This window comes from Apus apus, chromosome 26 (genome assembly GCF_020740795.1).
Source record: "Apus apus isolate bApuApu2 chromosome 26, bApuApu2.pri.cur, whole genome shotgun sequence".
In the NCBI taxonomy this organism is placed as follows: Eukaryota; Metazoa; Chordata; class Aves; order Apodiformes; family Apodidae; genus Apus; species Apus apus.
The window spans coordinates 1,310,386-1,335,689 of NC_067307.1; the positions used below are offsets into that span (position 1 = coordinate 1,310,386).

General features: G+C 42.8%; 2 protein-coding genes across 8 annotated transcripts; one reads left to right on the top strand and one right to left on the bottom strand.

Annotated features, from left to right (window-relative positions):
• Window positions 1-1,694: 1,694 nt before the first annotated feature.
• CDCA2 (cell division cycle associated 2) lies at window positions 1,695-15,241 on the bottom strand. Of its 7 annotated transcripts, none has more exons than XR_007891681.1 (14): window positions 14,928-15,008; window positions 13,112-13,692; window positions 12,478-12,608; window positions 11,728-11,881; window positions 10,882-11,129; window positions 10,326-10,410; window positions 9,169-9,389; window positions 8,681-8,759; window positions 7,989-8,041; window positions 6,837-6,977; window positions 5,938-6,112; window positions 5,248-5,447; window positions 3,946-4,823; window positions 1,695-2,391 (listed from the first exon to the last, which is right to left on the bottom strand). XR_007891681.1 is itself a non-coding variant. In XM_051640864.1 (13 exons), exons 2-13 carry the CDS (start codon window positions 13,629-13,631, stop codon window positions 4,011-4,013), a joined length of 2,820 nt encoding a protein of 939 aa, XP_051496824.1. In that variant the 5' UTR covers window positions 13,632-13,692; window positions 15,210-15,241; the 3' UTR covers window positions 2,433-4,010. The 7 variants fall into 7 exon arrangements, 5 of the variants coding, with proteins under 5 accessions (XP_051496824.1, XP_051496828.1, XP_051496827.1 ...); XR_007891680.1 differs by lacking the exon at window positions 1,695-2,391 and adding an exon at window positions 2,433-2,575 and having other exon boundaries at window positions 3,736-4,823; XM_051640864.1 differs by lacking the exons at window positions 1,695-2,391; window positions 14,928-15,008 and adding an exon at window positions 15,210-15,241 and having other exon boundaries at window positions 2,433-4,823.
• Window positions 15,242-15,480: 239 nt separating this feature from the next.
• On the top strand, window positions 15,481-24,090 carry KCTD9 (potassium channel tetramerization domain containing 9). Its single transcript, XM_051640872.1, has 12 exons — window positions 15,481-15,561; window positions 16,317-16,438; window positions 17,045-17,088; window positions 17,270-17,366; window positions 17,836-17,894; window positions 18,477-18,605; window positions 19,270-19,337; window positions 19,440-19,535; window positions 20,044-20,193; window positions 20,553-20,658; window positions 20,917-21,050; window positions 21,848-24,090. The coding sequence occupies exons 1-12, from the start codon at window positions 15,514-15,516 to the stop codon at window positions 21,962-21,964; spliced, it is 1,170 nt and encodes a 389-aa protein (XP_051496832.1). The 5' UTR covers window positions 15,481-15,513; the 3' UTR covers window positions 21,965-24,090.
• The last annotated feature ends 1,214 nt before the right edge of the window (window positions 24,091-25,304 follow it).

Consider the following 25,304-nt stretch of genomic DNA (forward strand, 5'->3'; position numbering starts at 1 on the left):
TAATTACATGGCAATCTGCTCAATGCAATTATTCAGCACTATACACACAGAGCCAGCTATTACTATACTTGAAGCCATTTCAAGTCTATACAATACAGCACTTAACGTTAAGGAAGTACTTTTAACACCAAGTAATCTTTATAACAACCCTCTAAAGAAAGAAAAAGCCTCCTGTTAGAAGAGTGGGAGCATAAACAGGAGGTGAAAAGGGACTGGCCAGCACCATAGATTTCTTTAGATGCCACTATAATACATGGACTGATGTGGAGCTCAGTACTGCACAAAAAATATCTGAAAAATTACATAAATTGGAGCCCACAGAGGTTGGGCTTCACCCCAGGGGACTCCTCAGTCTAACCCACTCACCCATCAGACTCAAACACCACTCAGTTTCACACGGCTGACTTTGTGCTTTATTCTGTCCAATGCCTTTGTTGCAAATAAAGCCACAGGTTGGATTAAAGTCACTAAGCTAACCTAAGGTGACAGAACACCATTACAGCCTATTCCAGATGCTGCTGCAATTAACAGCTGAAAACTAGACCCACAAACTCACCATACCTTGACTCCTGAGACCTGTCTGCACACAATTTACCTTACTTTTAACTCCTACACCCTCACATGGCAGTGAAGACAAGAGTCCACTTCAGTAAGTTGTTCTATTGACTGAACAGGGATAGTGAAGTGTCTGGTCATGCAAAGGTTAAATTAACATTAATTTCATTTTAGAAAAGCAAATCTGAAAATGGAACAGCCTTGTTCACACTGCTTGCAGAATAGCACGGCCACCAAGCTGTAGGTGACACTATTTCAGGAGTCTGTGGAGATACTCTTCTGAGGAGGAGCAGCAAGTCACACGAGATCTGAATGTTTAAAGCACTAAGAGCATTTTGCTACTCTTGCATGAAGAGTGCTCTCCCAAATTCCCCAGTTCCTGCCCATGCTAAACAAGCCCCAGTGTTAGCAACTCTCCAGCTCCCATTCCATGACAGATTCTATCTCAGGTCTTAACTATTAGGCAGGCCCCAAACCACCTCCTGCAACCCTAATCTTTAGCAATCAAAAAATATAGCCAGGAAAGACCCCAAGAGGCCATCCAGGCCCTACCCTTACCCCTAGGAAGGATCATATGTCATTCTTGACAGATATTTGTTTAATCTATTCCTAAAAGCCTCCAGTGATGGAGATTCCACAACTTCCCGAGGCGATGTATTCCTGGTGCTCCACTATCTCTGCTGCTGGAACTTTTTCTTAATGTTTAACAGAGATGTTTTTCTCTAATTTAAACACATTATTTCTTGTCCAGTTCCATACAGATATGGAGAACAGATTATTGCACCCTCCTCCCTTAGGACAACCTTCTGCATAACTGAAGCCTTGTCTCCTCTCAAGTCCTCTGCAGATCAATTCCTGTTAACTCAAGCTTACTTCTCTTTAAGTTCTAACTTCACCCTCATGAAAGCCAAACCGCCACCAAGCATCTATGTATAATTCCTAACAACCCTTTTTAACCAAGCTGTGCTGCAAAGAAATGCCAAGTTTTGTTTTCTTCTCCTTACCCTTGTTCTACTTCTGACTTTATTTACACTTCCCATCTGAAGTGCACTTAGCCTGTCCACTCAGGAACCCCCAAGGGAGAATTCTCTGCTGCTGCCACTGACTGATGCATAGAACACCACCACCACAACAACACCACCACCACAACAAGCAGGTTCTGGGCAGCATTTTAGATTAATCCTCTAGTATCATCCACACTAATTATTGCCTCTTCCTCCAGGGCAACTCTTTACTCTGAGTGTTCAAGTCTGGTGTTTGGTATCTCCAGGCTCCAAAGGTTTCACTTACTGCTGGATTTGGTATCTGAAACCTCAGGTAGACCCTCACATCCCAGCTCCAGCTGCAGTGCTCTACTGTCTTTGAGAATGCAATGTGATTTCTATCAAGTGATGCCTGAATACATGCACAAGTGTTTCACTTTTCCAGATTAATTTTAGTGTGTAGTTCAGTTGCTGTTTTGATTTTTTTGAATGTTAGAAGTAGCAGCTCTTATTACTTTTAATGTCAAGGTGCATTAGATTTTAACCTTAGTATCTCTTCAAAGATTCTGTATGTTACTGTATTATTTTCAAACTCAGTTACAACCATAAAATCTCGTGTCAGACTGCCCTCTCCTGGTAAGCCAACACACTTCTAGCACAACAAAACAACTCGTTTCCAAATCTAAAATTTTCCTTGTGACACAAAAGCAACCCCCCAAATAAAACATTAATGAAACTGTTTTGATAACTTCAGTAATGTTTCTAAAGCAGCACAAGATGAACAGCATTTAAGTAGTGAAGCTTCTTTCAAGTTGCCTTAGAAATCCTTGTCTTGGGAAAAACTTGATGGTGGCTGTAGAAAAAAGTAAAACATACATAAAAATGAAACTGGTCTGTTTGCTTTTCAGCTTTATGAAAGCAGCCAAGTACATAAAGTATTTTATTCCACATCAGTAATGTTAAAAACAAGGTCACAGAAGAGAGCATGTTCAACAGAAAGCTATTTCCTTGAAGCTGGCACAGGCACTTCACTAGGGCTGAAACAGAACAGGATGAAAAATGAAAGCAACAGCAAATGTTGAAGTAGACCACCTACAGTCATCACTTTTTATTACATTGTTCAGACTAGAAAAATGAAACCAGCAAGATGACAGGGCAAGTCCTGAACATTATGCACTGTATCTAGTGCACATACACCCACGACTGGAAATGCCCAGAAATGAAGAACAGCTTTATTGTATGATGAATGGTTTGCTTTCATTAGCCAATTTAATTTTTAGAATCAATATTGTATACAATAAATATTTAGAAGCTTTTTTTTTTTAATGACCAACCTTCACACCAGAGAAGCAGAATTAATTAACTCTTTCTAACACAAAATTTAGTCTTACTTATAGGAACTCTACCCCTCCTCGTACCCAGAAGGTAAAACAGTCTTTTCAGAAGATGACAGCAGTTTCCCCACCTCTTACTCCTCCCCTTCAAGGCAGAAGTTATTTCCTTTCTTCATTTTATTTTTTTTTTAGCATATTTTTGAAATCTGGAAGAAAATTAATGCAGATTTCAAAAACAATTTATAAGGAATGATCAACATGGGAAGCACCAACACTGAGCAATTCTGGCTGAGAAGATGGTTTAACTACTACAGACAAACACACTTTTTATCTACTTCAAGCAAACTTAAAAAATACAACAAATCTTAAGTGTGAATCCTGTTCTTTCAAAACAAAGAAAGAGCTCTATCAGCAAAACATGGATTATATATCACCTCTCCCGGTCATCTAGAAAGTAACTTGTCACCATGGACCATATTTAAGAACTATGAAATTTATTCCTCTTTACTTAGAGCATCTAAAAGCCACATGTTGCTGACATGTGTCCATGCAGTGACTTGGTATCTTTCCTGGAGATTATTTACATGCGTGTTGTCTCACTGCTGCACCTTGCAACAAAACACAGTAGCCCCTGAGCAACCCTTCCAGCTGACATCTTTGCCTTCTCAAAATGAATGAACTTGGTGCTGCAGAGAAAGTTGGTCATTTGAGTTTTTTATGGTACTAGCAGCATTTAATTGCTGTTGCTCTATAGACAGCACTGAAGTATGAACACATGTAAGCAAGGATGTAACTACAAGAAAGAGGTGATGTCAAATTCAGTTCGTTATGGAAAAAAAAAAACCCTTGATCCTCTTGATTACCTTGCCAGGACTGTCCAATGCTCTGAGCCCAGCTAGGTCTTCCAAGCTGTTCTGATCTTCAAACATTTTAGGCATCAAGACAAGGAAAATCAGTTCTAAGTTATCCATAAAATTAAGGAAATAATACAGAAGGGAGGAAATAAGGAAATGTAAGTGGGAGAGGGAAGAAAACCACACTTAAGAGAGAGAACACAAGAACCTAATACTGACCTTCACTTCAGAAAAATCAGAGGTAGCTAAAACCTCACTAAATGAGATCTTTTCAAGAGATTTTTCTACCTCTTCATAATGGTTTTGGTTACTCCTGAGGTTCCTTTTACAGTATTTGGCATGCTCTTTTTCCGGGCTTGAGACCAAGTTCTTGTTTCTTGAAGTGTGGACACACACAAGCTTTTCCTCCTCCATCTTTTGCAAGGACCATCAGCCAGCTGAGCAGAGTCAGTGTTTTCCTTCCCTGGTGCTGAACACTGGGTGAGGTTTTGTCCCCTGTAGTGAATATTCTCTGTCAGGATGGATGTGCTTCTTGTTCTCCTGACTTTGCCAGCAGAAGCTGGCAGGGGAGGGTTCCTTTGCATCTCACTGGGTACTTGAATCCATGCAAGTCCTTCCATTTCTGCACCTCTATGTAATCTCATGCTGCGCCTCACTCTGTGTTCACCACCATTCTCACTGTTTCTTCTACAAGGCTCTGAGGAGTCCTTTTTGGGCTGAGGACAGGATAAGATTTCCTCCACATTATAAGAACAAACTGCAAGATCGTTTCCAGTTATTTCCAATTTTTCAACAGGAGGAAAATAGATGGAACTACTTCTTCTTTTTCTTCTTCTTCTTGGTGGACTACCTCTGATAAAATCCTTCTGTGGAGACTGAGTTCTTTGGGCACCCTCATGTACATCAGTGTCCTGCTGCTCCAGCAATTTGAGCCCAGTTAGCTGCCCTGCCTTATTTAGGGGACTTCCCTGTAATTTCTCATTGTCTATTAAGGAACCACCTCCATTTGCTTCTTTTGCACATGCAGTCTCCTTGCCTTCTTGTAAATAGTCAGATGTAGCAAAACCACAATTTGCATCTGGCACAATGTTTGAAAGCTGAAAAATAAATAAATACATTTTTAAATCTAGGCAAAAGGTAATCCACAAAAAAACCACACCTAGTTTCAAACAGCTGGCAACAACAGCTACTGTTTTCTTCCCCAAGTCTAGTCATTCTCAGAACACCCCAACCAACCAACCAACCCACAGAATCCTGCATGTTGGAAATTGCTCCAGTGAGGGGGCAAACATATTGCTGGAGGCCTTGTTTAGTTGAGTCCTGAATAACTCCTTCCAAGGATGGAGATTCTATGGCCTCTCCAATGGAATTCCATGGCCCATTCCAGTGTTTAAACTCTTAGAGCTAGGTTGTTTGGTTATTTTTCCTTCCCCCAATACATTCCTTTTTTGAGCCAACATCAAGCATGATGATTCTATGATTCTATGATGATGCTGACTTGTTTTCTGGCAGTATCCTTACCTCCTGATCAATGCCAGAAACAGACTTCAGATCCCCAGGGGACACCTGGAATTCTGTGTCACTGGAGCTGCTGGCTTCTGCCATGTCCAGGTCCATAGAGTTTGGACACACAGGAACTGCACAGCTGGTTTTCTCTCTCATTCTTTCAACCACTGGATTCTGTTGAACATCCTTGTGAGTGTTCCAAGATCTGGTATTATCTAAAAACACATCCTCTGAATTACAACAAGCTTGTGGATACTTGACTCTACTTGTCAAATGTAAAAAAACTCTTTTTAAAATATTACAACAAAAGCTTTATAGTATTGGACTTACATAAAAAGTAACCTTCTAAACAACCATTCCAGATAAGCAATATAAAAAAATCCCAGAAAGCTACTGCCCCTCACTTAACTATTCATGCCCACCTTACCTGTTTAAAAAGGCTATGAAAACAGCAGCACCCAGTCACATTACAGAGAGGCTTTTTTTTTTTTGGTCAACTTTACACTGGACTGCAAAAAGAGTTCAATGTATCCAGCTGGGGATTATTAATCTATAAAATCCTCTGAAACAATTAAAAGTAAAAAATGTATACTGGGCTTTTCTACCTACACACAGAAGTCAGGATAATTATTATTAAGTTTTTATGTAACAGTTAAGAAAAAATGAAGCAACTGAAAGAACACAACAAACTAAAAACCACATTACCTGAAAAAAGTGAAATTGTGTTTGGTGAGTTTGGAGATGAGACAAAAGAGAAAGACTCTGGAACTTCAGGGATTGGGCTGAGAAGAGGTTTCTTAGAAGCCATCTCTCTTTCCCCATATAAAGATTTTTTTACTTTTTTCTTTCTTCTTTTCCCAAACTTTGTTTGTTTTGTTTTCTGAAAAGATTGAGAAGACTGAATAGAGCACAGTGTAATTATAATGATCCCCTGCAGTATTTTCCAGTAAGTTACACCATTACTGGATTTTGATGGATCACAGTTTTTTCCCCTAAAATGAGTTTGACTCATTCTGCCACCTAAAAATTAATCTAAAAAAAGGAGAACTGCTTCTTCATTGTGAGATGTTTGTTGTTTAATTCAACCAAATCTAGAAGTCCAAGAAATTAAGTCTTTCAGCTCAAAACCACAGATTCTTCATTCATGCTTAGTCTGAAAAGGAAGAGGTGCTTCTCTCCTACCACATGAAAGCAAAAATCTTTTATAAGTCTCACATCTTGACAACATTTACCCAGCCTGTAAGTAACTGTGCAAGTTCAGAGAACTATTGCACACACTTGGTAAAAGAACTAAAACCTTGTTTTCTGTCCCTGAAGTCTGAAAAGTGATCTCCCCTCCTTCACCTCCATAGAGTATCCTTTCTACAAGTATTTAAACCCTGCTAGTCAGCCTCAACAAGCCTCAACTTTGTTATTAGAATGAGGTGTGGCAACAAATGTACAAAAACAAGCTAGGCTTGAGTAAGAGAACATTGGCAGCAACAGGAAACAACACCCTTCTTTACTACCAAGATCAGAATAATCATGTAAAACACACAGGAGAAGAGACACTTGGATAGAGAAATAAAGGTAATAGTCACCAACTGCAGTGCACTGTCACCTACTTGTGTTCTTTTGGCAGCAGATGTGATCATATTCTTCTGTTGTTGAAACTTGCTCTTTCTGGGATTTTTAGTGTCTTTAGCACTACGATCTGTGGCTTGTGAGATGGTACAATCAGTCCCCTCTGAAATGGTGCTACTCTGCTGAGAAACATGAATGGAAAGCTGTTGGGGTGCACGTATGTGCACATGCACACATCTGCTTTTATTAAAAACACATCCCAGCCCAACAGTCAGAAGAATCACACAGTAGTCAGTCTCTGACCTCATGTATGAGGCCATCGTGACAGCTAGACACTCACAGCTGGAAATTCAGATTTACAGAGCTCATCTCCTCACACAGTACAAAATAATTCTGTTTACAAAAAAAAAAGGACATTCTAATGAGAAAACAGTAATTTTTAATCTTCAGTTTCCTTCTGAGATAAAGGGTTAATTTTTTTAATGCTTTTTTTTTGCCTTGCTTCTCCAAGAAACCACTAGAACTGCACTACACTGATGTCTGGAAGCACTTTGTACAGAAATTACTGTACAATAAATGCCTTAACACTCTAGCAACCAGAAGAGATACAGGTGTGATGTTCTGCCTGCCTTATGGCTAGCAGGCAACAAAGGTCAACAGGATCTCCAGCACTGAACTTGGGATCACAACCACACTTTCAGTGATGCCAGAAGCCACCACAGCTTGCAGAATAAACTTGACTTCAGTCTCTATCTCATGTTCCTGTGTCTTGAAGAATTTAAACCAAGCAGAAAAATTAGACAGAAAACTTTGTTTCCATTTTCTTCCATTTTTTGTGACTATAAGATTTTTAGATTCCCATGAGTGAAGCCCCTGAATGCATGAATTAAAGTCTATGAATAAATCTCCTCTAAATTTTGTCAGTCTGGGAAAATTCCTGGAAAATTCAATAGAAATAGTAAATTTCAGTATCAGACTGTGACAAAAAAAATGTTTTTAATAACTGAAAACAACTTTCACTCAAGAAATGAGATTTCCTTAAGACAATTATTTGCACTTACATGAGATACTTCCACATACCTGGATATATACAATCACAATACCTGAAGCTATAAAACCTCTTGTAAGCAGGGAAGAATTCTGTCCAGAGAAATGGAAAAAACAAACCAGGCATCATCACTGAAGAAACCTACCTTTCTTCTAGTAGAAGAACGAGTTCTAATCACATCACATTTGTCAGTTTCTGCTGTTATATATAAAGAAGACAAGAGTATTGATTCAGTTTCAGCATAAAAAGTTAATCACATTTTGATGACATTATCCATCTAATTTCTAACATTATACACAGCATGTTTAGTCATTTTAGTCTTGAGGAACTAATAACTTAGCCTTAAGGACTATCAAACATGCAAGATAAAAAAATCCAACACCTTAACAGCTTGCTTTAGAAAACAGGAAAACAAAACTTGTGAGAATTTGGTAACACAATGATTTGCACTTACAGCTTTCATAGAGATATATACATTCACATGCACAATCCCCTTTAAATATTTTGTTATTGTCTTGCTTGCTATTTTAAATGCATCAAAATTAGAGAATCAGAATCAAGACAGTAAGCCAAATTACTTAAAGCAGTAAGTATAATTAGATCAGCCAATTTCACAGAAAAATACAAGATCAAATAATAACCAGTTAAACTAAACAGCAGGTAAGCACTGCAGCTACTGCAAAGACTTTTAGAAAAAAGCAAGAGCATTTCAAGTTTAGCACAACTGAAACATACCCCTGTATAAAAACAAGTCAAGAAACAAACCCTGTGTCATCTCTCAATTTTCAGTTGCAGAAAGATGCATTCTCTAATTACAAAAGCACAGGCTGGGCTTACCTTCTGCATTTGCAGCAGGTAAGAGGTCTTCTGCAGCAACAGGGTCTTCCACTAACTCTTGAAGAGGCTCAACACATTCCTTTAAAAAGAGAAAGTTCTTTTTTTGGGTCATATACTATACCAGATGTACACTGAAAAACACCTGGTCTGTTAGTGTTTGGAAGACCAGGTGGTTTTATTTTTTTTTCTTTAGGAATGTGGCAGCTCATTTGCTATACATGGCAAAAAGAATCAGAATATATGAGTAAGCCAAGGCACAAATGTTTTGTGTACCACCAGTACTCAACTTTAAACATAGCTCTACAGGCCAAAATGCTATTTAGTTTTCATAAAAAAAAAGTTCTCAATCTCATCCTAAAGCTTCAAACTGTATTTTAATATTTTAGCAATTTCTTTTCAAAGCCAAGCACGATGGGAGGGGGTGGAAACTCTTTTTACAGTTAAGAAAAAATAAACAAAAAAAACCCAACACACAAATACAAACTTACATCACTGCAATCAAAGTCTGGCTGGGGTAATGGTTCTTCAGGGAGAGCTGCCCCTGCAGAAGGGCTGTTGCTCTGCTGCCCTGGCTGTCGGGCTGGAGTCGCTCCTTTGCGCAAGGGAGTGTTTGCAGGCAAAGTTTCATCAAATATTTCTGGGCTCAGAACTTCTCCAAAAGTAACTTTTTTCTTCTTTGGCTTTTCAGAGCTGTATCTTTCAGTATTTTCTGTTGTAACAAAATACATAAACTGCTAAGTGAATTTAAAAAGTTATGAAGACAGGTTGGGAGAGTTGGGGTGTTCAGCCTGGAGAAGAGAAGGCTCCAGGGAGACCTTAGAGCAGCTTCCAGTGCCTGAAGGGGCTCCAGGAAAGCTGGGGAGGGGCTTGGGACAAGGGCAGGGAGGGATGGGATGAGGGGGATGGATGAAAACTGGCAGAGGGAGATGGAGGTTGGAGATGAGGAGGGAATTCTGGGCTGTGAGGGTGGTGAGACCCTGGCCCAGGTTGCCCAGGGAAGCTGTGGCTGCCCCATCCCTGGCAGTGTTGAAGGGCAGGTTGGATGGGGCTTGGAGCAGCCTGGGCTGGTGGGAGGTGTCCCTGCCCATGCAGGGCTTGGGTCTGGATGATCTTGAAGGTCCCTTCCAACCTTCACCATTCTAATGATTTCTAAACCAGAATTTTAAACAGAACTTTAAAAACAGAACTAAAGACCCCAGACATCCAGGGTCTTTTTATGGATCTTAATATTCTCTTAGAAAATACACATTCCCCAACCAAACGGCAAAATGCCACCTTTACCCTGACCTGTCCTGTGGATTCAACCAGAATTTTCCCTATTACAGTATGAAGAACTAAGGAAGAAAATAAAAGACTAGAAATGACTAAGTGTTCCACAACTTCTAGCTGACAAGTGTAGTTTCTTGAAAAGAAGCCATTCTATTCTAGTATTAGAGGCTTTGTGAAGCTTTGGTGTGGGATTATTATTTCTTTTTAAATACACATTCTTTTCCTTGGCAACTTTATTTTCCACTTCACAGAGTAGGATGCCACACAAAGTACTTGAGAGGTGGGTAATACACATCCTTCTGCAAATTTACCAGAGGAAAATCCTTATGATGCCACACAATTCTCTCCCTATTTAAAACCAAAAGGGGAATCTGACCTGTTTGCAGAGCTTCAGAGATGGCTGCACAACTGGACACTGTGAGAGATTCACTTTCTCCATCAACTGCATCGTTTGAGTATTCCTATCAAATGGAAGTGATATAATAATCTATTCAATACCATTTAGTTTGAATATTGTCCTTGTTCAAACCAAAACTGGAAGTAACTTTTTCTGTAAGCAACACTTAATTAATCCTATTGTTTAAAAATCTACTGGTTTTCTAAAGGAATAAAACTCAACAACATACACATGGATCTTCTCATACCATGAAAGCTTGAAACAAAGCTTCCAAGATGACCAAACAGCAAGCAGATATCCATTGCTAGCATTACATTATTTCTGATGCATGTCAATTCATCAAAAACTATATTTAACCATGATGAACCTGGTCTAGTGGGAAGTGTCCCTGCCCATGCCAATGGGGTTGAATCTAGATGATCTTCAAGGTACCATCCAACCCAAACCATTCTAGGAGTCAAGTTCTGGTAGGTCAATAACGACTGCAGAATTTCAGCCTTAGTATCAGTACCCCCATGTAAATCAGGGAACCAACCTTTTCCATTAGCTGCTTCACTGGAGTTTTCTTTAACACCGACCGCAGGTGGAGGCCACTTGGTGTGTGTTCATTTAATGAAGTGTTTCCTGCCTGCAGTGGGGTGGTGGGAGCTACAGTGTGTGGAGTGACAGGGGGTTCCCTTTCATCAGGTATCACCAGGCTCAGCTCTTCCACAAAAATAATTTGGTCTCTGCTTGGATCTGATACTTCATCACTTCCATCACCTTCTGTGATGCAGTCAGAACCTAAAGATACAACAGATACAACAACTAAAGACTGAAGTTCAACTGAGAAGACTTTAGAATTCATAACATTAACTAGAAATCCTGATTGTGTTCATCAACATCACCAAGCATCTTAAAAAAATCCATTTGTGTCTCAATTTCTGTGACACCACAGTTAAATGCTTCCTAAAATTGCCACACTTGGAAGCTGTGAAACAAAAATCTGCAGGTAACAACCAGGAGAGAGAAGTTACAACAGCTAAAAGCAGCTGACATGGAAACCATTCTCAGTTTCATTGAAAGAGTGTGAAAACTCTAAAGCTTAGTGAAAAGTAAATTAAATCTAGAAAGTAAAACTAAGAAAACAGTCACAATAAATACCAGTCTTCATTTTTCTTGGGGGCTTATTCTGAGAATCCCCTATTCAGGATGCAGTCAGTAATAAGGTAGTTTTAGACAAACAAAAAAACCCTCAAACCAAACCCAAAAATCCTGTGGCAATGCTGAACAGAAAAAGAAGAAATCTTCCTTTTTAAGAGTGTTTAGTTTTCTACTTTTTGGCCTAAAGGAAGACCTGACTTTTAAGGTAAATCATTGATGAGAAATAAACTCAACTTACAAGGAGCTTCTTCCTGGGCAGCATCATCCACCTGTGACAGCCCAGAGAAGCCAGTGTCCCCTTCAGCTTCTTGTACTGATTTAAAAGATGTCTGAAAGGCATCCAGCTTCTCCTTCAACGACCTGACATTTTCATGTCTAAAAGGACTAACCTGCTAAAACAAAATTAACCTCGTGAGACATTTTCCCCCTGAGATCCTATGTGCTTTGTTACCTTGCGTATGTACTCGAGCATTAATGAAACTCAAAGAAGCAAATCTTGTCTTTAACTGGGCTGCAAATTCAGCTGTATCATAAAAACATGCAAAAAAAGGATCTGTATCAAGAAATGTTGCATTTTGCTGCCTTTCATAATCTGTCCCTCTAGAGCACATGCAGGATTTGTTTTCTGACAGTGTTTGCTGGTTTCAGTTAAGAATGAGTCTGATTATAAACCAAGTCACTTATGCCAGTATCTACTTCACTTTGATCTCTCAAAAATCAAGCACGGCAAATGCAGGAAAGTAGAGTTTATGGACAACAAAAGGTAAAATGTATGAGCAAGCTCAACATGGAGAAAAGACTCCAGACTTTACACAAACAAAACCTCTAAGTACTCTCAAGTAAGGTGTCCCAGGGAAGTTAACAAAATTCAGGCCATGGTTGTTCCTTCTACTGGCTTCTTCCTGAGACTTGCTTTCTATTTCAGTCAGCACATGTTGATTCCTGGGGAGAACTAAACTGACATGAGATATTTGAGAAGGACTCTCACCAGCCTAACAGCTTCTGTTTGCCTGTTGCTTCTCTGCTGGGCCAGGTACTTGATAAGGGTGTTGTTTTCTGGGGAGCCCCGAACTCCAATTGCTGACCTTCGTCTGTATTTCAGTGAAGCTGGAGACTTCCCTGAAATGGGGCCAAGAGGAGAAGAAAAAAACAAAACAAAAAACACAGTTTTTGTAAGAATAATTAAAGCTTTAAAAATGGCTTTTTTTTTTTTCTTTTAAGGTGGTTGATGCTATTTATGAAAACATTCAAAGCTGCTTAGCTCAAGAAACCCTTCTGAGCAAAAATTCCTAAAAGCAAGTTAATATTTAACAAAACTATATGCCAAGTAAGGAGCTGTCTTTCTTTTACTTAGTCAATTGTTAGTTAAGGAACCATCTACCAATACTTGCAGAATTTCTAACTCCCTTGTGAAATTCAGACACCATGTTATCCACTGGACAGAAAATAAGACAAACAGGGAATTAAAGCATCATCCTATCCCAGTTCTATCCTTGGGCATATTCCAACTCAGCCAGACAACCTGAACCTGACCAAAATTGAAGCTTTTGAGAAGAGGATGGACCAGATGATCTCCAGATGTCTCTCTGAGAAGGACAACACTCGAGTCACTCCAACCTTACCAGATCGTTTAGTAAAACTTTCCTGAGTAATCCCAAATTCAGCAATTGTTACAGCTGCAAAATCAACAGGTGTTTTCCTCTGCTCCTCTGATATTCCACAATCAGATTTTTCTTCTGCTTTGTCCCTTTTAGGTGTCAAGTAGCATTCATCCCCCAAGGAAACAGGTCTACTTCTTGGAACATTTTCCTTGTTGTTCAAAGGCAAAGGATGTTCACCAGCCACATCCCCTTTCAGCATCTCAAAAAAGCACTCAGAAACCTGACAGCTATCAACATCCTCCTTGCTGGGCTGTGATTCCTTCCCCAGGACTCTGGTGTGCTTCAGGTTGCATTTTTGCAACTGCTCCTGGTTCCCATCACTCAAATTCTCTTTCTTGGATGCCTTGATGATTTCTGATTTAATTACTTTGCAAATCTTCTGCTCTTTTGGCAGATCAGGGAAAGAGGCCTCTTCCCTCTCTTCAGGGTATCTGTTCTCATTTTCTTTAACTTCCAGGGCAGCATTTATACTCTTGTGCATTGTTAGAGATTGATTTTAAGAAACCTTCAGTTGGCCTTTGCTCTCCTGTAATTACAGACACCTATCAAAAAAGAAAAGATATTTGAATAGGTATGTGGCAAGAGCAAGAATTTTCTGCCATTCTCAAACTTCTACCAAATCTGGGTTTTTTTCCTGGAACAAGGTGGAAAGGGAAAGTCTTCTCTCCAGAAAGTGACATAAAAGGTCTAGCACTATGAAGAAAAATGCACAGCAACATAAACGTTGCATGAGTAAGTACATACAAAGTTATTATTTCAACTTTTATCAAACCTGAACTTTATGGTAGCATGAAGTATGTTAAACACAATCACACTGTGATCGTTTGGCTTAAGTGTTACAAGTATTAGCAGTTTGATACTAAATGGAAAAACGAAAAAGCTAACATTGTTTGCATTTAGTTTCTTGCATTTTCATAGAATGGTTTGGGTGGGAAGGGACCTGAAAGACCATCCAGATCCAACCCCCTGCATGGGCAGGGACACCTCCCACCAGCCCAGGCTGCTCCAAGCCCCATCCAACCTGCCCTTCAACACTGCCAGGGATGGGGCAGCCACAGCTTCCCTGGGCAACCTGGGCCAGGCTCTCACCACCCTCACAGCCAAGAATTCCCTCCTCATCTCCAGCCTCCATCTCCCTCTCCCAGTTTTCATCCATCCCCCTCATCCCATCCCTCCTGCCCTTGTCCCAAGTCCCTCCCCAGCTTTCCTGGGGCAGGGAGCAGAGCCCAACATCCTCTCAGTGGGGAGCTGTAAGAATCAGAATTGCCAAGTCTCAGACTGGTTTGGGTTGGAGGGGCCTTAATGACCAGCTTCTTCCAACCCCCTGCACGGGCAGGGACACCTCCCACCAGCCCAGGCTGCTCCAAGCCCCATCCAACCTGCCCTTGGACACCTCCAGGGATGGGGCAGCCACAGCTTCCCTTGGGCAGCCTGTCAAGTTAAAACCCTGTTAACCCGCTCAAGTTCAGGCGGCAGAATTCAATAACGTCAGCCCGACACCTCGGTTCGGCAGGCAGACGGGGTATCCCCCTCTTTCGCTGTGCAACCCCGCGCGCACAGCTCTGCTCGAGGCGCAGGCTGAAAGGCGAAGCTGCGTCCCCCCCCAACCAGCGGGAGAGGCTGGGAGGGCCCGGTGTCCAACACGGGCCGCAGCCCCGTCCCGGGGCACCACCGACCACCATGCACCAACACCCAGAGCCCCAACCGTCCCTCGCTGCCCCTCAGACCCCCTCCCAGCCCCCCGGCCCGCTCCAGCCCCCCAGCCCGCCCCCCTCACCTCAGCCCGCGGCGCCTCAGCCCCGCGCCCGCCCCGCGCCTTCAAACCGGGCCGCAGCACCGCGTGCGCCTCCGCCTGCACCTCCGCGCCCCGCCCGCTCGCCCAACCCTCGGCGCCCCCCGCTCCCCCGGCCGCCCAGCATCACGGCCCAAGAGGAAGGGCAGGAAGGCGGGAAGGGAGAGCCGGTCCCGTGCCGTCCTGCCCGCCGGGCGCCGGGGGGGCTGCGCGGGGACGGGGGCGGGGGGGACTCTTTGGCTCCTGACGCGCGGAGGGATCACGAACCGTTGCGAGCGCGGTGAGATCATTTCGAAAAGAGAAACGGCCGGGACAACAAACCGCTCCCACGTGACGCGCCGCACCAATCAGGGGGCGCTCTGCTGCAAGCCACGCCTTATGCTAATACAGGGGGTTATTCCTCCTCTGATTGGCTGCGATAACCACCACCAGCCCGCCCCTCTCCCCGCCCCTCCGCCAGAGCGCGCTTCTGATTGGTCGGCCGGCCCGGGGCGGCGCGACTGTGATTGGCCGCGGCTGTTGTCGGTCAGCGGCGCCGGCTTCCGGGTTGGGGCGGAGGAGCCGGCGCAGCATGAGGCGGGTGACGCTGTTCGTTAACGGCAGCCCCCGGAACGGGAAGGTGAGGGGCGGGCAGGGGGTCCCGCCGCCCAGCACCCCCCCCCCCGAGGGCTCCCTCCTCCTTCTCCTTCCCCCCAGCCGCCGGGGCAGCCACCGGCCGGGGCGGAACGGAGCGGCGGTGCCCGCCGTCCGGTGCCCGGCGCTGCGGGACGGGGCTGCCGCTCGCGGGTCGGTGCGAGGGACGAGCCCGAAGCCGCCCGTGGGGCCGCGGGGGCCGTGGCTGCGGCAGAGGAGCCTTCCCGGCCCCGCCGCCCCCTCCCCGCGGCTGCCGGGGCCTAGTCCCGGTGGTGCCGAGCGCCCGGCGGGGCGGGGGGGGGGGGAGCCCGAAACACGGAGGGGATCCCGACCAGCCTCGAACTTCTTACTGGAAAGTCACCCTCGTGTGGTCGGCCCCGGTTGGGGCGGTGAGGCCGCGTCCGAACCCATCCCGGGGGGGGGAAACAACCGGTCACGGCGCTCGGTTCCCCTCGCTTCGCACCCGCGCGGCGGTTTCCTGAGAGCTGGAATAACGGGAAGAATCGGGGCTGGCGGACGCTGCTGGGCAGAGCTGCACGGCAGGGCCCTGGGGGAGGCGGCTCTGCCGAGCATTGATCCTTCCCAGCCCCACCGAGGGGTGAAGGGAGTCAGCGAGGGGATGGTTGAGTCGCTGGAACAATCCCTGCGTGTCTCTTCCCCCCGTAGGAAGGTTTATAGCCCTGGTTCTGCACCTGGAGGGGCAGCAGTGACAGGAGCTGCCTCTCTCTCTCTCTCCCACAGGTTGTGGCAGTTTATGGGACCCTCTCAGACCTGCTCTCTGTGGCCAGTAACAAGCTGGGAATAAAAGCCACCAGTGTTTACAATGGGAAGGGGGGGCTCATTGATGACATTGCTTTGATCAGGTAAGGCTCACCCACCACAAGGTGAATCACAGCTGAAGAGACTTAAAACCTTGTCAATCCTCAAGAACTTTCCTTCAAAATAGAAATGATCCTTTCTAGCCAGGATGTCCAAAGGTGCCTTTGTGCCTCAGGGAAAAACAAGACTGGTTTTTGAACTTCAAAGCATTTCTGTCCTGCTGAATCAGAACTTAAGCTGCATTTTGTGCCTTTTGGCATCCTCCTGTGTTGATTCAGTGCAGTGTCTGCACCAGGAAAATCCCAGTGTTCTGGTTTTTTGAGGGTTTTTTTGGAAAAGGAGACAAGCTCCAGCATGGCTTCATAGGATACTGCCAGAACGGGGAGAAAAGCAACTGTTTTGTCAAACTGAACTGGTTGAGCAACAGTGATCCCTACCTGGGTGCCACAGATCACATCTCTGCTGAGGTCAATCATGTAACAATCCCCTGGAACCTGCAAAATTAAGACAAAAATCAGATACTGAAGCTCTAACTGATCATCATTTACCTGAAACAAATCACAAGGGGTTCCTACTGCACTTCTATGACCAAAAAAAATTAACAATAATGTTTTTGCTTTCTTTTTTTCCCCCTCTTCCTCTCCCTTTAGGGATGATGATGTTTTGTTTGTCTGTGAAGGGGAACCATTCATTGGTGAGTCTCTGTACGTCTTACATTTAACATATTGTTAAATGCAAGAGGTTTTATTTTGCTTCAGTTTAAACGTAAACTTTTTATTTCCTGGTGTTTTGAGAAGATACCTCTTGCCCTGTGGAGGATTCAGAAATACTCACAGATTGTCTTAAGATTTCTTCTGTCTTTCTCCTCTGTGTAGATCCTCAGACTGATGGAAGACCTCATGAAGAGCTGACAGGGTCCCACACAGACTGGTTAACACTCAATGTTGGAGGCAGATACTTCACCACTACAAGGTAAGAATGCAACTTAGCTGCTTTTGTCCTTAAAGCATTTGATTTCAGTAAATCAGTTAGAGCAGCTGGTGGTGTCTGTTCAGTTGGGGAGGCTTCAGGTGCTCTTGCAAAAGAGCTAGAAAAATAACTTAGTGTGGAATGAGGGATCTTCAGCTTTCTCTCTATCTCATATTTGGCACCACAGTTTTGCAACAAATTAATTCTTAAACCAGTTTAACATATGAAGGAGAAGTGGCAAAAAGCCTCAACCAGGGATAGATTTATCCTTGGAATATTTCAGGTAACTAAGTGCTTTTTATTTAAAGTATCTTTAAATTCCTGCAGTCAGAAACATACTTTTCTTTCACACTGTGTGATCACATCAGTACAGGGTGGCAGCTGTTGGAATGCATGGCACACTGGAAGGGCAGAAAACACCTAAGGAAAACATTCCATGTAAAAATAAAATGGCCTTGCCTTTGTTTTGCAGGAGCACTTTGGTTAATAAAGAACCTGACAGCATGTTGGCCCACATGTTTAAAGATAAAGGTTAGTATATGAAAATAAATGTTGCTTTTTAAGCTAAGAAATGAGCAAGGCAGGCAAAGGGCACTTCCAAGTTGAGACTCTATGTTGAAATATCAAAAGTGTGTTAAAATATCCAAGCAGAATGTATCATTGGTGGGGTTTTGGTAATTGATTACTTCTCCATTGCCCATGTAACACTTACCATCTCATGGATGGAACTTCCATCCATAGTGACTATTTTGGGGTCTGTCTTTGATTTGGGGGGTTTCATCTGCTTCTTGCTCAGGTTTGTCAGCAGAATCAGTGGGCAAACACTGAGTCAGCCTGAAGGAAACAAGGGCAGACCAAAACCTTAATGCTGCTTTTATTCTAGCAATAATTCTTCATGTCCATGATCAAATGTTCTAGTGATTTATAGCACAAATACATTTGTTTGAAGGTGATTTCCCTCCCTGCTTATTTTCCTTCCTTTTACTCTTAAGAAACACCTTTTTAAGTGGAATTTTCATAACCTGGGGCCCTTTGGTAGTAACAACCTGAAACTGAAGCAAGTGCTCTTCTATTAATATCTCCAATTTACTTATATATATGTTGTGGAAACAGATGCTTGGGGAAATAAGCAAGATCATAGAGGAGCATTCCTAATTGACCGCAGTCCAGAGTATTTTGAGCCAATTTTGAACTATTTACGTCACGGACAGCTCATTGTAAATGATGGCATTAATTTGCTAGGTAGGTATGACCTGTGGGACATCTCCTGCATTGTTATTACTCTCTAGAAGCTGAACTTTGCCCTCAGGTAAGCGTGGTGAAAGGCAGTGGGGTTTTTGTCTGCTCGTCGGAATGGCTGGGATGTTTCTTTGGTGAGTTGAATCTCCAAGCGTTTTCATTCCACCTGCTTGGTTGAATGAAGATGTAATGTTGAAACTTGAGAGCATTAGATCCTCCACACTGGTTAATATGTAGCTGTAATTCTGGATTTGGTATCTTTAACCCAATGCTGCTGTTGGAAACATCCTGAGTTATTTTTGCCTTTGAGCTTCAAGCAAGCTCACTTGTCCTCTCTCCAGTTACAACTAATACCATGTCTGTGATTTGTCACTTTTATTAGTTCATGCATTTCTATAAGAAACTTCACCAAGTGAAGTGAACTTGATGTGAACTTGAAGTGAACTTCATCAAGTTCATCTTAGTCTGGCTAAAATGTATAAAAGGTCTAAAAAGTAGGGGAAGTTGATGAAGTTGATGTTCCTCCAGGAGTTGGGATGGATTCACCCCGAGTTTCTGGCATGCTGTTGGTGTGACCATAGCCTGCCTTCTCCAGAAAGTGAAGAAGAAAAGTGCTCTCTTGTTCAGCCACTCCCTGTCAGTAACAAACACTGCTTTGCTTTGGTAGGTGTTTTGGAAGAAGCCAGGTTTTTTGGTATCGATTCACTAATCGAACATCTAGAAATAGCTATTAAGGTAACTAGTTTTCTTTAGTACACAAATGCACGTGTCCTGTTCTTCTGTGCAATCTGCAATTTAGTTGTGTCTGTGTTAGCTTTTAAACAACTCTCTCAACAGAATTCCCAGCCAGCTGAGGATCACTCTCCCATCTCTCGGAAGGAATTTGTCCGATTCCTGCTGGCAACTCCAACCAAGTCTGAGCTGCGATGTCAGGTGTGAAAATGCAGCTTTTTGTCTTCACCTCTAATGTTGGTGCCTCGTGGTGAGATTTCCTGCAGCATCAGGTGACAGTGATGCCAGCAGGTCAAGGGCGGTTCTCCTCTCCCTCTGCTCTGCCCTGGAGAGGCCTCACCTGGAGCACTCTGCCCAGTTCCGGGCTCCTCAGTTCCTGAAGGACAAGGACGTGTTCCTGTGGGATCTGCTTTAGGGGATCCTGCTCTAGCAGGGGGGTTAGACTGGATGATCTCCAGAGGTGCCTCCCAACCCCCACCACTCTGTGATTCTGTGATTTAAATTTAAAATGCTGATGCACCAGCATAACCAAGGACAATGCTTGATAGCTTTGCATTTACATTTCATTAATCCTACATAATAGAATGAGGGGTTTGTGTGTCTCTGTCTTTGTGTATATTTATATACACAGGTGCATCATTCTCTTTACTGTTTTCTGATCAGAGCTGCACCTTCTGTAACTGTTGGGCCTTCATGGTGTTGGTTTTAGGGTCTCAATTTCAGTGGGGCAGATCTCTCCCGGCTAGATCTTCGCTACATCAACTTCAAGATGGCAAACCTGAGCCGCTGCAACCTGGCCCACGCCAACCTGTGCTGTGCAAACCTGGAAAGAGCTGACCTCTCTGGCTCTGTGCTGGATGTAAGAACTCTTTGTGGCTTGGAAACTCTGGGCTGTCCTTTAGTCACTTGAAAGAAAAGAGGAATTGGAATAAGCAGATACGTGGAAGGCAGTATTTTCTGCAGTTGTTCTGGTTAGATCACTTCAAAAGCTTTTTGAAGCTATTACAGTTTAAGAAATGGGTCCTGGGTGAGAATTCTCTTCCTGATGAGAAAGAAGTTAGAGTGTAGCCAGTTCTTACACAGCCTCTCAGTAACAAGGCTCTTGTGCTTTATCAGGATTCAGTGCCTAAATAGAAATGCAACCTGTACTCTCATCATTGTCAGTATTGCTCATCTTCATATTTTTATCAGTCTCACTGACTTGTCTACCTCTGTCAGTGTGCAAACCTTCAAGGGGTGAAGATGCTGTGTTCCAATGCAGAAGGAGCCTCTCTAAAAGGCTGCAATTTTGAAGATCCATCAGGCCTTAAAGCTAATTTGGAAGGTAAGAAGTTTCTGCCTGTTGGGTACTGTGTGGAAACTGATCCAGGTGTTGGTCAGTCTGTAGGGCATGGCAAAGCTTTGGCTGTGGTTTGTATAATCCATGTTTTCATGAGAAAGAGGCCTGAGTGTGGGACTGTATAATCATGACATTCCAAGTTCTACCTTGACCTCTGTCCATGTACATGGCTCTGAGGAAGCATCGTTCTGGAGCTGCTGTGTTTCTGACTGTGTTTGAAAAACTCTTCTTTGTGTGTTTTAGGTGCTAACCTGAAAGGTGTTGACATGGAAGGCAGTCAAATGACAGGAATTAATCTCAGAGTTGCAACACTGAAAAATGCAAAACTAAAAAACTGTAATCTTAGAGGAGCAACTTTGGCAGGAACTGATTTGGAAGTGAGTTATGATTTGTTCTATACACTAACTAGTCAACTGATACAATTTTGGGGACAACTTGGGGATTTGGCAGAGTTCTCCAGCTTCAAACTCAACAGCGTTCACTAGACTGCTTGCAGTCCTGGGGAGACATGATCTGGGGAGTCACATTTCATTCCTAGTTTCAGTTTGGAAGATGAGCCTAAGGTCTTGGATTTGCCAGCACTTCAGAGCCACAGGAATGGCTTCTGTCATCTCAAAGATGATGCATGGCAATTCTGGCTGAACTCACCTGGGAGATGATGCCACCACTGCAGAGCAGTGCAATTCCCTGGGCTCCTGGAGTTTTTTGATCCTGGCTCATTTATAGATTAATGATGGAATCTTACCTGCCTGGGGGCACGTGGCACACTGCTGTCTCTCTTGGACAAACTAGCTCATTTTGCAAGCTGAGTTCATGGTGGTTCTTCCTCAAGTACTAGAGAAGCATTTCAGAGGAATGCCTGGTGAGATTCCAAGAGGCAGCTTCTCCCTAGCTTGGTTCAGCAAGCATTAGTGCCTCCTGGAACATCATTTGATATGAAGAGTGTAAGTCTAACAACTTTAAAAACAACTTTAACATTTAAAAAATAAATCCAGTTGTTACTGTGAAAAGAAACTACTCCTTTACTAGAAGTAACTATAAAGTAGAATGACAGACTGGAAGTTTACACTGAAATTTGTGTAAGTGTGTGTGGTTTCTGTATTCATGGACTTCAGGTGAAGTTTTGAACTAAGTTCTGGGTGTATTAACAATTTATTTTCCTGTTCCTCTCTAGAATTGTGATCTATCAGGCTGTGATCTCCAAGAAGCTAATTTGAGGGGATCTAATGTAAAAGGAGCTATCTTTGAAGAGATGCTGACACCTTTGCACATGTCTCAGAGCGTCAGATAGGGAAGACAACGTGCTGAAGAGGAAGGAATCAAAACGTTTCTTGTGACTTTCTTCACCTCCTCCCCTTATGAAATTAGAAGTAATGGTTATTAGACAACTTACAGTTACAGTAGTGCCTAAGTAAACTCTTCTTGGATCACTTTGTGAAAGGAGTGAGGAAGCAGGCTGGTTCTAGAACTAGAATGTGTGGCCAGTTTGGGGAGGGGGGAAGAGTTAAATAGGTTCATTGTTTAGCATTGCCTCACTTTGGAATGCATATTTTAATTTATAAAGCACAATATATGCAATTCTATTTATTAAATCTGTAGCTGCAATATGAATAGAAAATGTTACTCATGTCTAGTAGCAACAAAGTTCAGGTTTACAGTTAGAGGAGTGTATTTACAGTTATTTCTTCATTCCTGCACCGTGTGTTAAATGACAGATGTGGTTTAGACAGTGTCCACAGGATGTTTTCAGGTGCTCTTGTCTTCTGGGGTGAAAAACAGTAGTTAACTGTCACCTTAGGTAATTTATTGCCTTGTAGTGATTTGAATGCAGGTATAGAACAGCTTTATTATCTTCTAAAACATGCAGTGGAAGCTGCTTCCCCTGAAGGGATCTGCCTACACAGCAGATTGAGTTACAACTCAAACATCCCTGTTCAGAAACTGGATGTCTCATTTAATCCTTTGCAAATTAGCATGAAATTGCACTATCAGTCACAGCTGGCAAGAAATATTCTCTGGCTTTCAAATGTCCTAACCACTCCAAACTGGAGTACCTGTAGGTTTTTCATTCTTTGTGGGGAATTAAATGTACAGAGGAAAAACCAATACTGTCACCAAAGGAGAGAGAAGCACTGGGGCCACAGCACAGGCTCTCTGACCTCTTGTCTTTATTTCAGTAGATGAATAAATGGCACTGTTTCCCCTCAATGTACTATGCAAATCCTCTTGTACACTGAATCCTTGAAAGCATGGGCATAATCCTTTTCCCAGCCAGATCTTAATATTCCACTTTGGGCCTGCTTGAAGGGGCTGTAAAAGCATTTGCATAGGGCAGGGTGTCCTTCCCACAGCTGCTTTACCTGGGAGCAAACAGGGAACTCTGTGACTTCTGCAGTGCAGAAAGCCTCACAGCATCTCTGAGGGGTGGTGCACTTCATTTAATAAGCTGCTTCCACTGTAGTGTCAATGTAGTTCTCATCTAACAAAACATTTACTTTATACACAATCAAAAAGCACATGAAGAAACTATACCAAAAAAAGAAAAAAAAGGTGCATCAAGAACTCTTACCTCAGATGCTTACTTAAAGTACCCCAAAGTTAAAATTAACCTTGAATCTAAGGAAATGACTGGAAGTTTAAGAACCAGTGTATCCTAAAACTTGCAGAATGTGACACTGTTGGCAGAGGTCTGAGCTCCACAGCTGCTCCAGTGCGTTGCCTTTTCCTTGCAGTGCAGATTTCCTGTCCTCTGAGCAGGGGTCTTCTTGTCTCAGTAGTTGTTATGAAAATGCTGCTTTGCCATCAATCTAGACCAGTTAGTCCAGGACCAGTTTATTACTTGTTTGTGGGGAACTGCAGGATTCTCCCTTATTTTTGAGTTGGGTTAACTCAGGCATATGACATGAACTTCTGGGACTCAAAATCCCACAGCCATGTGGTTCAGGGTTGGGATTTTATTTCCTCCCAGTTCCCAGGCCTCCTGATCTGGCTCTAGGACAGCACCATATCCCTTGGTGAAAACTGTAGATTCAAGGGAAATATTTCAGTGTGATTTTGGAGTCCTTTCTCCCACCTCATTGCTTTCCTTGAGAGTGATGTATATGTTGCAGTAGAAGAAGATTCCTAGGGCTAGAGAAATAAATGAATTATTTTTCTTTATCATATTTTGTAGCTGGCAGAAGTCAAATATTGTATGGAAAAAAATATATATTTTCATAATCACTATGTATAAAATATATTTGAAGTTTCACTGAAGCACTATGTTTTGAATAATCACAGCATGTGGCATTGTTCATTCACAGATGAATTTAAGGTACCTCTTTTGCCATGACAAAGCTGTAGGAATAGCCCAAGGTGGCCTATTCAGAAATTGCAGGTTCCAGCCTAATTTAAACTGCATCAATAAAAGTGTGAAATATAAAAGTGTCTTGGTTGTCTTAATTAAAAAAAGAAATATTTCCATCTTACCTGACTTTACTGGAAGGACAGCAAAGTAGAAGAGAATAAAACTTAACTTTGAAAGCTCCTGATTTACATATTCAATATTAAATTTAATACATTTAAAAATATTATGGCTGAAGTTGGTTTGGCCCTTCAGGAGACATGACTGTGAGACCTTGTGTTGTGGGGATTGCTGCAATGTTTCTGTCATGTCCACTTTGAGATCTTCCATGGTTTGTTTTTGGGGCTTTTTGATTTGTTACTCATCTGCAACGCTTTTCAGATTTTCTTGGTCCCCACCCTTCACATTTGCTTAATAAAATAGTTGAAGTCAGAAGTCATTAACCACGAATTATATAGGTATGTGCTCTATTTAAAACGCTTTCCACACTAGAAATCACCATCACAAAAGCACAGCTGAACTGCCTTAATAAGGAAATGCTAAAGCACAGAAAAAAAAACCGTCCTCGACTTTGGTCTATAAAGTGCTGATGATTTCAGTCTAATAAACTGAAGCTAGTACAAATAGGGCACATCTGTGAAGTCACCACACTGCAGTGGATGCTTCAGAGAGCACAAAGCTGGGACCTGCCTGACAAGCCAAGGCTGGAGCTGAGGAGGAGACTTGGAGCAGCTCAGCCACCAGTGCAGTTCTGTGCCCTCCCTGAGGTGCTCTGGGAGGCCACCTGTGAGGCCAGAGCACAAACCTGTGGCAATACACAAGTTGTTGGAAGAGGTTAAGGGCAGGCTCTCATTAGCCCTGGCTTGTAATGGTGGGTTAAGAGGAGGTACAATTAGCAGGCTAAGCAGGCCCCCTTTCCTCTTTAAATCTCATCCCTTAGGACGAACAAGCTTCTGTTTATCTTTAAATAACCTTAAGTTTTGCTAGGCTCATCAGGCAAAGTCTCCCTTCTGAAGGGGTGGGCCTGTGCTGAAGTAACATTTCTCCCACAGAAACCAACTATTTTCACAGCTTGATCAGTTTATCAGCTGAAGTTAAATGTTGGCTTCCCTTGCCGTGAGTAGGAGGAGCATTAGAGCAGGAAGAATTACTCTTTGCTAGAGTCACTAAATCCTCCTTAAATTGTTTACTTATTAAATTACTTTTAATCCATTAATCTCAAAGGGTTTATGGGAGCAGGAAGAGAGGATGTTTGAAGAACACCAAACATGATACATTCTATTGCACA

Excerpts from the sequence above, each read along its gene's own strand:
- CDCA2 (XM_051640864.1), bottom strand. The coding sequence starts at position 13,631 with ATGCACAAGAGTATAAATGCTGCCCTGGAAGTTAAAGAAAATGAGAAC. Across the intron at positions 11,130-11,727 it reads TGCCCAGGAAGAAGCTCCTT|GTTCTGACTGCATCACAGAA; the intron begins GTAAGTTGAGTT and ends TTGTATCTTTAG. Across the intron at positions 8,042-8,680 it reads ACCTGCTGCAAATGCAGAAG|CAGAAACTGACAAATGTGAT; the intron begins GTAAGCCCAGCC and ends TATATATAACAG.
- KCTD9 (XM_051640872.1), top strand. The coding sequence starts at position 15,514 with ATGAGGCGGGTGACGCTGTTCGTTAACGGCAGCCCCCGGAACGGGAAG. Across the intron at positions 18,606-19,269 it reads TGATGGCATTAATTTGCTAG|GTGTTTTGGAAGAAGCCAGG; the intron begins GTAGGTATGACC and ends TTGCTTTGGTAG. Across the intron at positions 20,194-20,552 it reads TCTCTGGCTCTGTGCTGGAT|TGTGCAAACCTTCAAGGGGT; the intron begins GTAAGAACTCTT and ends TACCTCTGTCAG.